Source organism: Neltuma alba, unplaced genomic scaffold (genome assembly GCF_004799145.2).
Source record: "Neltuma alba isolate B1F8T4 unplaced genomic scaffold, ASM479914v2 tig00007844_pilon, whole genome shotgun sequence".
In the NCBI taxonomy this organism is placed as follows: Eukaryota; Viridiplantae; Streptophyta; class Magnoliopsida; order Fabales; family Fabaceae; genus Neltuma; species Neltuma alba.
In genome coordinates, this window is record NW_021634880.1 from 3,131 (window position 1) to 16,240 (window position 13,110).

Consider the following 13,110-nt stretch of genomic DNA (forward strand, 5'->3'; position numbering starts at 1 on the left):
TTGGTTGAAATTATAAAGACTTACAGATTATTAACTCTATGATTTATATGCAAATAATAATTTAATTATTTAACTTTATATATAATTTTAATTTGATCCCTAATTTTAAAAAAAATATTTTCTAAATCTTTAATCTTAAGTTGTTTTTTTAAATAATAATTTTTTTATAATAATCATAGCTATTTTGAAAATTAGACTTAATATGTTAACGTTGAAAAATATTTTCAACATTCAAAATCTCAACACTATTTTTTTTAATCAATAGTTCTAAGGTTAAAAAACTAAAATATACATTTTAAAGTTAAGAAACCAAATTAAAACTTTGTATAAATTAAAAGACTAAAAATACACTTTAACCAAATTTATACTTAAATTCTCTTTACTCTCCCAAAGCATAACATTTAATAATGGGATAAAAAACAGACATCGGCCTAATCATATCCCTTCTTTTAATTATGGAGCATGCCAGTTGACATTCAGGTTCAATATGCCTTCCTAAAGTAGACATGGAATCTCTCTGAATGGTTAAAGATTAAATAATGCACAAGTCCAACTGAGTTGTACGATTTCCAAAGGTTACCTGCGTTCGCATCGTGCACTTATCAATGGTGAAGCTGGGAAAATCCACGTGAAGAGAAATAACTTTGAGCCTATTGGAGAGAGCAGTCTGATGCGACAATGCTCCTACACTCTGATAACCGCCTGCTTCCAACGACAGCTATCGTGATCCCAAATACAAGGCTGTGAATAAGAGAAATGAGACCAATAGTCTCCGCATTTATTTGCAGGGAAATAAAATGCCCTTTCTTTCTTTTGCATAAAGGAAGCGAAAATGGTTTACTCTAATTTCTTGGTAGATGCTACTCAATTAAATGCTTGGATAAGCAAACATTATAGCCAGAGAAAGCTCTTTAGTCCATAGTTAGTACGAACCAGCAACAGATCTTAGTTAATGCATATAGCCTGAAATAATAATAGGATACAGAAAGGTCCCCCAAGAGTTTCATATTAAGAAGAAGAAGAAGAATAAAAGGCGCCCACAAGTTATCGTGGCTGTGCGCAGGGTGAATTAGGAGAACATAAATTATAGCAGTAAAAGAACAAGTATTCAACTTGAGAACCAAGGAGTTGGCCAACAAGAAAACTTTAAAACTACGGAAGCCTTCATTGCTTCCTTTTATATGATATTGTCTCAAAAAATACCTTAACCTCAGAGTTCCCGAGCATGGCTGAGCTTGAACTAAAACCTGAAAGTTCAGAGCGTGTAAATTAGTACAAGTCAATGACCCAAAACATTGCGCCAAATTATGAAAAAAACCCATTGTCATGTCACAGACCAATACCTTGAGTCATGGAAATTCCTGAAACATAATATCTCTCTATAAGATCAAAACCAAGGCACGTATTAGGATGCTTAAGGTGATAAGTTGACTAAGGTAATCTGAAGCATCTGTTTCTAATAAGGACACATTGATCCTTCTTTTTATTCATGCGACTGAAGGAAAAAAATTACATATAATACAAACTCCAACATCGAAGCTACAAATCAGCCATCCAATCTAACCACTTTCGTATTGCAATTATAGAAACCTTAACTCTTGATAAGACTACTACCATTTCTATCACTCTGATTTACAATAGTAACCAGGATTCCAAAATGCACAGGAGGGTGCGTTTTTAAAATTTCTTGAGTCGGAAAATAGGCCGGTCAATTTTGGTACAGTAAAATGTCTATATCTTCTGGTTTCTCAATTTCTCAGTCCTTTGTCACTTGATCTGGGTCTTCAACGGGTGTCTTGCTGTCTGTGGCAGCAGGTGTGTATACTTCTGTTTCCTGTGATATTGCAATTCATGCCCATAAAAGAACTGTACGATCTGTAAAAATATTAACTTCAAAGCAATAAAAATGTTTCATATTTGATCAAGAAAGAAAAGTAAAAAGAATTCAAATTCCAAATATTCCTGTCATCAAAGTAACAAAATCTAATATACATATAATTTAGTATACTGATCTACTTCCATATTCTCACCATCTCAATCTCATACCTCAAAAGCATGGTAAAAGAATGATATGGGACTCTAAGAATGATGAACAAATAAGTGAGAAAAATTGCAGAGCAAACTATCCAAAATAAAAGACACATCAATGCACTTTGAATGAACTTAGGCACGCTTTTTAGGTGCCAATCAAACTATAACCCCATACAAAAGTAAGGGAAAGTTTGATACTTCCCCCCAACTTCCTTCTTCTCCTACGTTGTGATAGGAACCAACAGGCTCATTTGCAACATATAGATGTGTTTCATATGCCAGATTTAAAAGGATAATTTTATCAATACAATCATACCTTTCTAGACTTCTCTCATTCCTTTCATTGAACTGGTAATCAGCAGAACCTTTATTTTCTGTATGCAATGCAGATGTGGCTTTTTGATATCTCCCAAAGCCCTCACTGGAGGGATTGCCATTCACAACAATTCCAGAAGTAGAAGGATCATCATTTGCAGTCACAGCATCAGATTTTACAGCAATTCCATCATCTCCATCCTCATCTCCAACCTCAGTCTTTTTGTCCCTTGCCTCGTGTACTTCAGTTGCTTTAGCTGCTGCCTCCTCAGCTTTCCTTTTTTCTTCTTCTCTCTGTCTTCTTCTCTTTTCCTCTTGCTCCTTTATTTGCTTAAATCTGCAAAATAAGGGAGTAAAGTGATGTTATAAGAGGTGGAAAATATACTACGATATGATAAAATGAGGCCATCTACAATCATGTACCTGTCCCCTGGTTTTGGTCCCTCTGATGTCGATTTCTCACCTAGACTGGCCTCTATTTTAGGGGGCTCTAGCTCAGAGACTGATTTCTGAATTTGCATTACATTGTCATCCACTGTTTTATCACGTACTTGCATCACTGGGTTTTTGGCCCCTCCAAGTTTTTGAAGCCATACTTGTTGTGCTGTGCTCAATATATTATTTGTGAACCTGCACAACTTAAACAATCTGTAATAAGATAACATAATATATAGGCAGCGACAACAAGATGATTGAAATAATGCCAAACTAAAAGGCTTCCGCTTTCGCTTACCAGTAAAGACTTAACCCAGAAGGAACTGACAGAGCAAAGTAACCAATCATTAAAGGAAGGAACTTAGTTAGAGCCTGAGAACTCTTCATGCTGGGATCATTAGGCTGAAAGTCAACATGAAAAATTATGAGTAACTCATCTACATCAATGTGCACCCACATAAAGGAACCTCTTTTTCTTTCCATTTCAAAGTAGGATGAAGCTTAGAACCTGCATCCGTCAGACTGAATTATGCATACAGCATTACTAACCTGTGACGACTGCATTATTTGGACAGAAATGTACTGAGTGATAACCAGTAATACAGGCAACACAAGGTACGCCAATGTATCTGACCATCCAAGGGGTGGGTGACCATCCTAATGAAAAAAGAAAGAGCAAAAGGAACCCATTATGAAACAAATTCCGCATTGGGATCCAACCCAAAGCACTTCAAAAATATATAAAAAAATATCAGATGTAAACAATCCAATTTTAAATTAATTAGTTCCTTACAAGGAAGATTCCTCATACTAAAAACATAAACTCATTAAAAAAAAATCACAATTCAACCTCAGATAATTTGAAGATGAAAGATAATGAAGCTGAAAGAAATACCCATAATACATAAACACCAAAGTCCTCGAAAGACGTGGCATACCACAAAAGGAAAAAGCCAAGAGATGCCACTTCCATTTTGACGGGCAGCAATTGTAGTTGGACCAGCGAGGGAAGGTATCCAGAAGAACCCCTCTGCGAGAAGTCCCTTTGCGTAATCAAGAAAAATATAAAATCAGTCATGGAAAGTAGCAACATACAAACTCCCTCAACAAGTGAAGATTATATAATAGCAAATCAACTTATAAGGAAGCTACCTCATCAGCCACATTTGAAAGTGCTCTATATAAACCAATCCATACAGGTATTGTTGCAAGTGTAGGCAGGCATCCTAGAACAAAGAGAAGGGAAAATTTAAAAAGGAGTTACCAATTAATTTGATGAGCATCAGATTAATGCTTTATACAGTGTTGCTAGATGCCAACCACTGCCTAAGCCGTTCAAAGGGTTCCTATCCAATCTGAGATATAATGATGTTTATAGTTTTAGCAAAGTTATAGGAGCTAGGATCCAAAATTAATCACAGGAAGCCTCATCCTGATTTTTCATACTTTGTTCTAATCAAATTATGTTCAGAAATACCTGCTAGAGGATTAATGCCAGCCAATTTATATAACCGAGCAGTCTCAAGTTGGATCCTTTCCTGAAAGAAGAAAGGTTGCATGACATATGGATTGACAAGATCACATTGGTAGTTTGTTGAAATGCTATCAAAAGAAGTCATAGGAAAGAAATTCTAGCACGCAGTATAGTAGCCACTTCATTTCTTTCCTAATAAAAACAAAAATTAGGTCACTTTAAAGCTTCCATGTTCACTAGGTTTCAATGGAAAATCCCAAAGTTTTTAAAAGGCGTTTCCCGATATCATAATTATGAAATATGTTACATTTGAGAAAGTAAAAGAAGCCAAACAAAATACCTGGTCACCAGCATAACGTTGCTGAATAGCCTTTATCTGAGGTTGCAGAGACCGCATAGCCAAGGAAGATTCTACCTGTACAATGCCATTCAAGTTTATACTATGAAATGATGATAAATATGAAATTACTCAAGTTCAGCAAATCAACACCATTGCTTTATATTTCAACATGGACAAACCTGCTTCTTTGTCAATGGAAATGTAGCAGCCTTAACGAGAATTGTAAGGAGTATAATGGCAAAACCATAAGCATATGGTACGTGCAAGGCAGAAAGCCCATCCTTCAATACCTGAAAGTTCAAGTTACTTCTCAACATGAGTATCGGACCATGACAACAGATCACGGGGGATTGCAGAAACAGATTCATAAGAGAATTACAGTTTAATGTCAGAAGAGCCACCTAAAGTCATCATTGGGAACCCAAGATTCCTTCTTTGAAAATAACAACAAGAAACAGATAGACAAGGCAAATGTCGAACTGCCTTTCAAACTATTGGATTAAGCTCAGTTATTCTGTCGATTATTCAATTGATGCTTCCAATACAACAAATTTCACAATTACGAGGACAGCAAATTCAGTAAAGTCGAATAACTCGGAGTTCAAACCTTGAGAACACTCTCCATATAACCGGTAATACCAGAAAGCCAATCGTTGTTCTGTTTGGCAGTGGTAGTCACCGTATCGGAGGATGAAACAGCAGCGTCGGCAATAGTGTACAGAAAAGCGTCAGCTCGACTAAGCAAGTCCTTCACCAGGTCCTCAGCGCCATGAGGTTCAGGTAGAAAACCAGGCTTGAAGGCGAACCTCGTGACGGAAAGCGAACGTCCAAGTAAGTTCCCGGAACGGGAAAGATTGTGGTGGTGGTGAGGCCGATGAAGGAGAGGGCTAGTCCTAGAGTTCGGCCGGTAAGAGAAAGGCGAAGAGGTTGCGTTCGGCGCGAATAGCACAAGAGTCGCCATGTGGTCAAAGAAGAATAAGAGAAAAACCCTAGCTATGAACTACTACTTATTGATGCCTGTGGTGAGGAAGACGAAGCAGAGGAGAGGAAAAGAGAGATTCATTCATGGAGGTAAAAGCACAGAATTATAGCTGCATTTGAGTGCTTTTTGTCTGTGTGGTATCTCTGGAGCGCAAATATTGGATTTTCCAGAGTTTCTGGGTTTTAGAACTTGTAAATTTGGTAAGGACGGTGCCAAGAGAGAGAAGAAAGTTGGAAAAGACAAATACTAACAGGAAAAAAAATCTCCTTTCCTTTGACAAGAAATATCCTTTTTGAGAACAAATGTAGAAATGCTCTTTCTTTTTTTATTTTAGTCTTTACAAAATGTGATTCACAATTTAGTTTTTCTTATTTGACCTCAAGTTCACAATTTGATTGATGATTTTCAAACGCGGATTCATATTGGACGTATGAGAGTAGTTCCCACAATTGAATAATTCAAGAAGTTTAACAATTGTTGATAATACCAATAAAAATGATTATAATTTGTAAAGAATCGGCTTATAACTCATAAGGTTTATAAGTTTGAATTCCGTTGTGATGTGAGGATTTTGTCAGTAAATAAGAAGTGTTTGGATAGAAACTAAACCATGATTTCAGAAGTGCTTTTACGATTTATGAAGTAAATACGTGGAGGAATTTGTCTCGTTTTACGAAAAAGTGCTTCTGAAACCATGATTTAGATGTTGCCAAACACTCTCATAATCTGTAAATACTCTATAAATTTAAAGGCATATTTTGGTCCTAATAAACTTTCGGCTCCTAATTTATCTATACTTTTTTGTATGAAAAAAAACAGTTGTTGATTAAAAACATAAGATTCATGCTTCGCAGGATTTAAGACATGAATCTCAAGTTTTTCTTTCAAACTCGAAATTTAAACTCACACGCCCATGCTTACTTGCCCATCTCAAACCCGCAACCACGTTTTCCAAGAGGCAAGAAGTGTTTTGGTGCTATCAGGCCATTCGGCCATTCGCATCACTCCATTTTTTTTTTTTTTCGGTTACAAGAGAGGGGATCGAACCCCTACCCACACACCCCACACACACCCACCCATTTTTATGATATGTAAATGTAACGTTACCATCACCTTGTCAATGGGATTAGTCGTAACACTAAATTAAAATTTAAATCTTGCTAAAATAATTGTTTATATTTAATGTCTAACTGTACTTGGGGAAAAAAAAAAAACACTACCATCACCTTTGGTGGCTGGATTTGTGATAATGAGAAAAAAATTTTATGCAAAATCTAATGCTACAATCTCAAAAAGAAAAATCACTGCCAAAGTCTCGCACAATTCAAAATACAAGAAGTCTTGAAATCACCAAATTATTTTCAAATGTTATATTATCTTTTAATTATAAATAAGTTCAGTGTATACTTCGTTGGGGAAAAAAAGGTTTAGTGTGTATTTTCCCTTCCCTTCCCTTCATCAATGTTAGAATAGATGGCCCCCTAGCTTTATGTTAAAATAGAAGGAAAATTTAAGCTTTTGGCTCTTATGTTTTTTTAAATCAATCTCTAAATTTGAACTCGGACTCAATTTTTATAGGTTTAATTCAGTTCCTAAATTTTGTCCTGATACAATTCAATCCATATATGTTTAAACATTTAAAAGTTTAGTTCATATAATTAAAATAATTAAATTAAATATTTTATTAAATTTAGGGACTAAAATTTTAGATGGCTAAAATTATAAAAACTGAGTTGTATTTAATTAAATTTTAAAAATTGAGTTACAACTAAATTTAAATTAAGAACTGAACTGCAACCGAATTAAAATCACAGGACCAAAAAATTAATTTTCACAAAATAGAAATATAGTTTTTCCCAAATAAAAGATAAATATATCTGGGTTAGGGGGTTCTAATGTAAGGTTTAATATAGTCATCATTCCCTACATGAACTTTTTATCAAGAACAAAGAACGACACAAGCAAATGGAAAAAGTGAAATCAAAAGTCAACCATACTTTTTCTTTAGTTGAGAAGTATACAAAGCCTAAAATAATCTCCCAAACTGTTGAGATTATAATTGGGAGTCCAGATTCATTTAGAGGAACAAAATGCTGTCAACGTTGACTTTTTTTTGTCATGATTATATTTTATCTATTCTTCCACAGCAATATGGGTCTCAAGTCCATTGATTAAAAAGAAAGGGAAAATAACATAAAAAATAGTTAAAAATTTTAATATTCAAATTCAAGCACTTAAGAGGTTAAAATGTCTGTATATTAAAAAGTTTATTAACAAATTGTGAACTGACAATAACAAGTGTTTAAAAGCAAATAATAAGAAATGTACTGGCAATGACAAGTTATTTATTAATAAGTTGTCAGAAGCAATCACAAGTGATAAACAACCAATAACAAGAAATACACTGACAATAACAAGTTTGATAGCTTTTATTTTTAAAGAAAAAAAATCTGATACGAGAATATTTTAATTATTTGACTATATTTATAAAATATCAAATCAGGTACCACTTTCCTCTCCCTGGATTTTGACCTCTTATATACCTAAATTGGAATATCACAATTTTTTAACTTCTTTTTATGTTATTTTCTCAAAAAGTAAATGCCCTTGAAATCATGAAAACCTATTTTGATTTCTTAGAATATTTTATATCTTTAAAAATAAAGAAAACATTTAATTTCAACAGTAGTAATTTAATCTGATAATTTGTACCCATAAATTCAAATAACTCAATTAAATCATATATATTATATCGTATTTTAATTTTAATTTTTTAAAATCATATATAAAAAGATGGGCTACATATTATTATTGTCTCTTTTTAAGGCATATGTTTTTTTATTAGAAATAATCCTGTTGAAAACACTACTAGATATTAAATATAAATGCTTCTTCCAATATAAATTTGAATCATAGTTCATCAAAGAGACTATTTCTTCCACTACGCTTAACAAATCCCTTTATTCCCAAAAAGTCAGGTAACGAGGCCTGATATTGATTTGGGCTCAAAGCATTGGGGGTGAAGAGAAGTCCAAAAATGGGCGCCCAATTCGTTTGTGTTTATGCAAACGACATGTCGTTTCTCTAATTTCTTTTGTCTTTTTAACGTCGTTTCCAGAACCCAGTACGAAGCAGCACAATGTCACGCTGGAACAAAAGGGATAAGAAAGGGAGGGTGGGGTGGAGGATGTGAGGTTCCTAGCTCACCAATCACACTATTCGGATAAGGAAAGAATCCACAAACCTCAGTTTTATTGGATCTCATTTCTCACACCTGGCCTTAGCTTTTTTTTCACCAAATAAATCAATATTCGACTTTCCTCCATTCATTCTCTGCAATTCCTGCATTATCACAGAGAGAGAAACACTCAAGTTTATCATCCATCATCTTCATAGCACCAAGCTTGATTCACAGGTCCATCAATGGCAGCAACCGTAGCAGCAATGGCCATGACCAGCGCAAAATGCTTCAATTCACCGAAACTCCCTAACCCCACCAGGCTGGCCACTAAACCCACCCCTCTCCTGTCTTTTCAAAACCTCCCAAAGGGCCTAACCTCCGATACCACCACCGTCCCCACAAACCCATCACCTACCCTCGCAGGAACCGCCATTGCCGGGGCAGTATTCGCCGCCCTGAGCAGCTCCGACGCCGCTCTGGCAGCCCAACAGATAGCTGAAATAGCAGATGGAGGGGATAACAGAGGGGCAGCTCTGTTGCTACCCATAATCCCGGCCATAGCTTGGGTTTTGTTCAACATTCTGCAGCCAGCACTGAACCAGCTGAACCGGATGAGAAGCTCCAAGGGAGTGATCGCTGGGTTAGGGCTCGGTGGGTTGGTGGGGTCTGGGCTCTTGGGGTGGACCCCGGAGAGTTCGGCTGCTGAGGTGGCATCCATTGCTGAAGCTGCTAGTGACAACAGGGGTCAGCTTCTACTGTTTGTGGTGGCACCAGCGATTCTGTGGGTTTTGTATAACATATTGCAGCCTGCTCTGAACCAGCTCAACAGGATGAGATCTCAGTGAGTTTTTGGTTTGTGTTGATGATGATGATGGTGATGGTGGTAGGGGATTTTTGTGGAATGTATAAATTATACAGTTTCGTTTCTGTGACTTGTATTGTAAGGTAACTCAATGGTGAATCAACTTTTCAATGTGTCTTGTTTTTGTTTTGTTTCCTCAGTGCCAAGGATTTAGCCTTTGCTTCTAATAATATGCACTTTAGAGCCAACAATATGACTGGTCAACGGGATCCATAGATCACCTCGATAGTAATTTTTAATGTTGAAGTTGTTTAAATGATTATGTTGAACTTGAATAACCATAGTTGATTCCTCAATTGGCTTAACTCTAGCTCATGCATGATATAATTCTATGTCATGAACTGTGGCTCCATTTGGAATTGAGATTTTGATCATAAAGACGCAGCGATGCCTTCTTATAGAAAGAAGATCTAGAGATAACAGTATGATGTTCAAATTTCTGGGAAGAAAAACCTCTTATAGCCTTACTACCCTTTTTAACTTTCTTGTCATTTATTTAACCTTGTGGAGTAAGATAACATGCTCCTTCTATCAAGGGCATGAATGTCTTTTGGTATGATCTTCATTCTTGAGGTCCAGCTATGTAAACAATGCAATAATTTGAGGGAATCTAGAGTGCATGATGTAATCCCTTTGTCATTACTAAAGCCAACCAAGAATCATGAATCACTTCGAGTCTAGTGATTAAAAAAAAGTTACAAGTGGGAAGTCGAAGCCGGTGAATTTAATTCCATTTATAATCTCAAGTCGTATCTTTTTTTCTAATTGAAAAGTAAAAAGGCAAACGAAGTACCATGGATCGCCTAAATGAATCAGCTGTCATTGCATCACCCAAATAAATTAGCAGATAATGTTGATTCCTGTAATCCAACTACATGAGCCATTAATCCTTCATATACCAGCAATGGCTCTTAATAGACATGATGCACGGATGCGCGTAGGATAAGGTGCAGAAGGAAAAAAGATAACCAGCAAGAAATACATGAGAAGTGACAAGTTCTACTCTTCCATTTCAAGCTGTCAACATGTGTTTAATTTAACGATTGCTCTTAAATTCTAATTAATGTTCTTAAAAAATTTATTGAAATTTATCAAGTCTATTATATAATTAAAAAATTAACAGTGCATGTTTAGAAATTCTTTCGGCCACTACATAGGATTCAAAAATTACAAAATAATATTTATTTTAAGGATGAGTCTTTCGGATTCGGTCTAAAGATATATATATATATATATTTTCCCTAGGCCTGGGTCTCCAATTAAATGAAGGGATTTAACAACTTTTAAGGGACGAGATTAGAGGTCTCTGGAACTTTCGGGTTAACAGAATCTTGAAATATTGTCATTTTCGCATTGTCATTCAACAGTTCTTCCAAGCCTAAACCACATCCCCTTCTACCTATATTCAGTACATTTAAACCAAAATATCTGTTCCCATTGGCACAACAATGAGACACAAAATCGACCCATGATGGTGTCTGAAGAGTTTAAACAAAACAAAATTTTCTATGCTGAATCGAGACAAGAGGAAATTCTCTCCAGCATAAGAAAGAGTTTTTGGCGGCTTTTCTTACATGATCCAACATATGAGCCAAATCTTGTAGCTGCAATGAAAATACAGAGAAAACACCGGTAGCAGCAAACGAAGAACGACAGGAATCTCAACATTTATGTGTTTGCCTGGCTGTCTGGAACAAAATCAACAGGTTGACTTTCACTTTCTTCAAACTGAGAGGCCGTCTGTTTAGCCATCTTATACCTGCTTGAGCTTCTAAGAATGCTATCTAGGGGCACTCCTTTTTTGACTGACAAGCTGCCAAAGTAAAGATTCAGATACCGCTCTGAAGTATGCGAAAAACACAACAATGCAAATTCCCTAAAACACCTACTCAAGGGCATAATGTATAAAGGAACAACATGTAAAAGATAGAGGTTAAGAATCTAGTTAGGAAGAGTTTCAAGAATCTTGACTCTAGCACAAATTCCTGATCAATTACAGTTGCAAATAAAATAAAAGGATTAATAACATTGTTAGTTCTTAACAGTTTGAATTTTGGTTTAGTCCTATAGTTTCAAATAGTTGGTTTTGGTGCTTATAGTTTCATGAGGATTTGATCTGAATTTACCGAATAGTCTCTATACTTTTAATAAAGTCTGATTTTTGTCCCTATACTTAAATTCAGACCAAGTCCTTATGAAACTATAGCGACTAAAACCAACAATTTGAAACTACAGGAACCAAAAATATTTAGGGTTAACAATAATATTAACCCTAAATAAAATCACACCATTCACACTTTAGTAGATTTTGATTTTAGTGCAGATGATCTCAAAGACTCGGTAAAATCAGATTCTATCGGTGACTGAGAAGGGTAGATGATGTAACTCGAAATGATGCGTAAACTTTTCACACTTAATTCTATGGCAAAAAAATTCAACAGTTCTGTCCCCTAAAATATATTAATATATTGTTCTTTATTACGGCGGAGGAACAAATATCTACTGCAAATACCCAGCCCAACGCTAGGAAAACAATATGATCTGAGACACTGAGAATATGTGAAAAGCTCATTCGATTGAATAAGTCATCCACATAGCACGTAAGCACCATAATCTTGACCAAGCAAATTGAGGCTATGATTAACAGAGATTATGGATGGTAGAAATTTATGATGACCCAACATGCTATACTTGCATGTGCTTTTCTTCCGTGTCAAAAAAACAAGTAAATAAAAAACACAAAGATTTATTGAGGAAAATAGCCATTCAATCGTGTAAGACTGCCAACTTTTAGCTGCATGCTTGCAATTAACTAACTAACCGTGATTTCATGCTACTTTCTCCACCAGTTTCCGGTCCTGTCCTGCCATGTGAACCTGTTGCAATTTAGTTTTTTTTTTTTTTTCAAAAAAAAGAGATTAGTTTGAGTTCCCGTAATCATCAGTCCTATGAAGAAATGAAGAAAACCAAGAATGAAGCTGTACTAATATTTTGTTCAAGATATTTTTCCCCTTTTTTTGTTTTTTTTTTCCTTTTTTTTGGGGGGGGGGGTGGGGGGGACTTTGCTCCAACATTGCCATCCAAACCGTACCCATCAAAATTCTAAAACAGAAATAGAACAAGATCCATTTCGTAAACCAAAAAAAAAAAAAACGATGGAACAACATATAATTCAGAGATCAATACTAAGCACTTTCTGACTAGTTGGAAAACTTTTAGAAATCAATGCTAACTTTCTACCTCTGATTTCAACTTAGAAAGTAACACCTTGGGCACATTAACCTAAGAATTCCCAAAACCAGACGTCATTGAATTTTCAACCTATTCCTCCATGATCCGCTCAGGACCCAGCCGCATACAGACAGTCGACAGACAGAAAGACTCCCAAACCAAAAAAAAAATCAGTTTATACTTTGTATAGAATTCACACCTGCATCACTATCATCACCTGAGTAATCAGGCGGGAGTGAAACATCTGATGGACTTCTAG

General features: G+C 35.6%; 2 protein-coding genes and 1 long non-coding RNA gene across 3 annotated transcripts; 1 reads left to right on the forward strand and 2 right to left on the reverse strand.

Moving 5' to 3' along the window:
• Nucleotides 1-345: 345 nt before the first annotated feature.
• Nucleotides 346-1,377, reverse strand: LOC114753310 (uncharacterized). Its single transcript, XR_003740984.1, has 3 exons — nucleotides 1,344-1,377; nucleotides 1,204-1,247; nucleotides 346-741 (listed from the first exon to the last, which is right to left on the reverse strand). It is a non-coding gene; the product is annotated as an uncharacterized LOC114753310 (long non-coding RNA).
• A 379-nt stretch (nucleotides 1,378-1,756) lies between these two features.
• On the reverse strand, nucleotides 1,757-5,771 carry LOC114753305 (ALBINO3-like protein 1, chloroplastic). The gene is made up of 12 exons (XM_028941982.1): nucleotides 5,203-5,771; nucleotides 4,775-4,885; nucleotides 4,596-4,670; nucleotides 4,259-4,319; nucleotides 3,934-4,007; nucleotides 3,720-3,824; nucleotides 3,331-3,438; nucleotides 3,080-3,183; nucleotides 2,770-2,976; nucleotides 2,348-2,683; nucleotides 2,031-2,079; nucleotides 1,757-1,834 (listed from the first exon to the last, which is right to left on the reverse strand). Exons 1-12 carry the CDS (start codon nucleotides 5,554-5,556, stop codon nucleotides 1,757-1,759), a joined length of 1,662 nt encoding a protein of 553 aa, XP_028797815.1. The 5' UTR covers nucleotides 5,557-5,771.
• A 3,084-nt stretch (nucleotides 5,772-8,855) lies between these two features.
• LOC114753303 (photosystem II core complex proteins psbY, chloroplastic-like) lies at nucleotides 8,856-9,829 on the forward strand. Its single transcript, XM_028941979.1, has one exon. It carries the CDS (start codon nucleotides 9,001-9,003, stop codon nucleotides 9,601-9,603), a length of 603 nt encoding a protein of 200 aa, XP_028797812.1. The 5' UTR covers nucleotides 8,856-9,000; the 3' UTR covers nucleotides 9,604-9,829.
• The last annotated feature ends 3,281 nt before the right edge of the window (nucleotides 9,830-13,110 follow it).

Excerpts from the sequence above, each read along its gene's own strand:
- LOC114753305 (XM_028941982.1), bottom strand. The coding sequence starts at position 5,556 with ATGGCGACTCTTGTGCTATTCGCGCCGAACGCAACCTCTTCGCCTTTC. Across the intron at positions 2,977-3,079 it reads TCTGGGTTAAGTCTTTACTG|GTTCACAAATAATATATTGA; the intron begins GTAAGCGAAAGC and ends TAAGTTGTGCAG. Across the intron at positions 2,080-2,347 it reads AATGAGAGAAGTCTAGAAAG|AGTCCCATATCATTCTTTTA; the intron begins GTATGATTGTAT and ends CATCATTCTTAG.
- LOC114753303 (XM_028941979.1), top strand. The coding sequence starts at position 9,001 with ATGGCAGCAACCGTAGCAGCAATGGCCATGACCAGCGCAAAATGCTTC.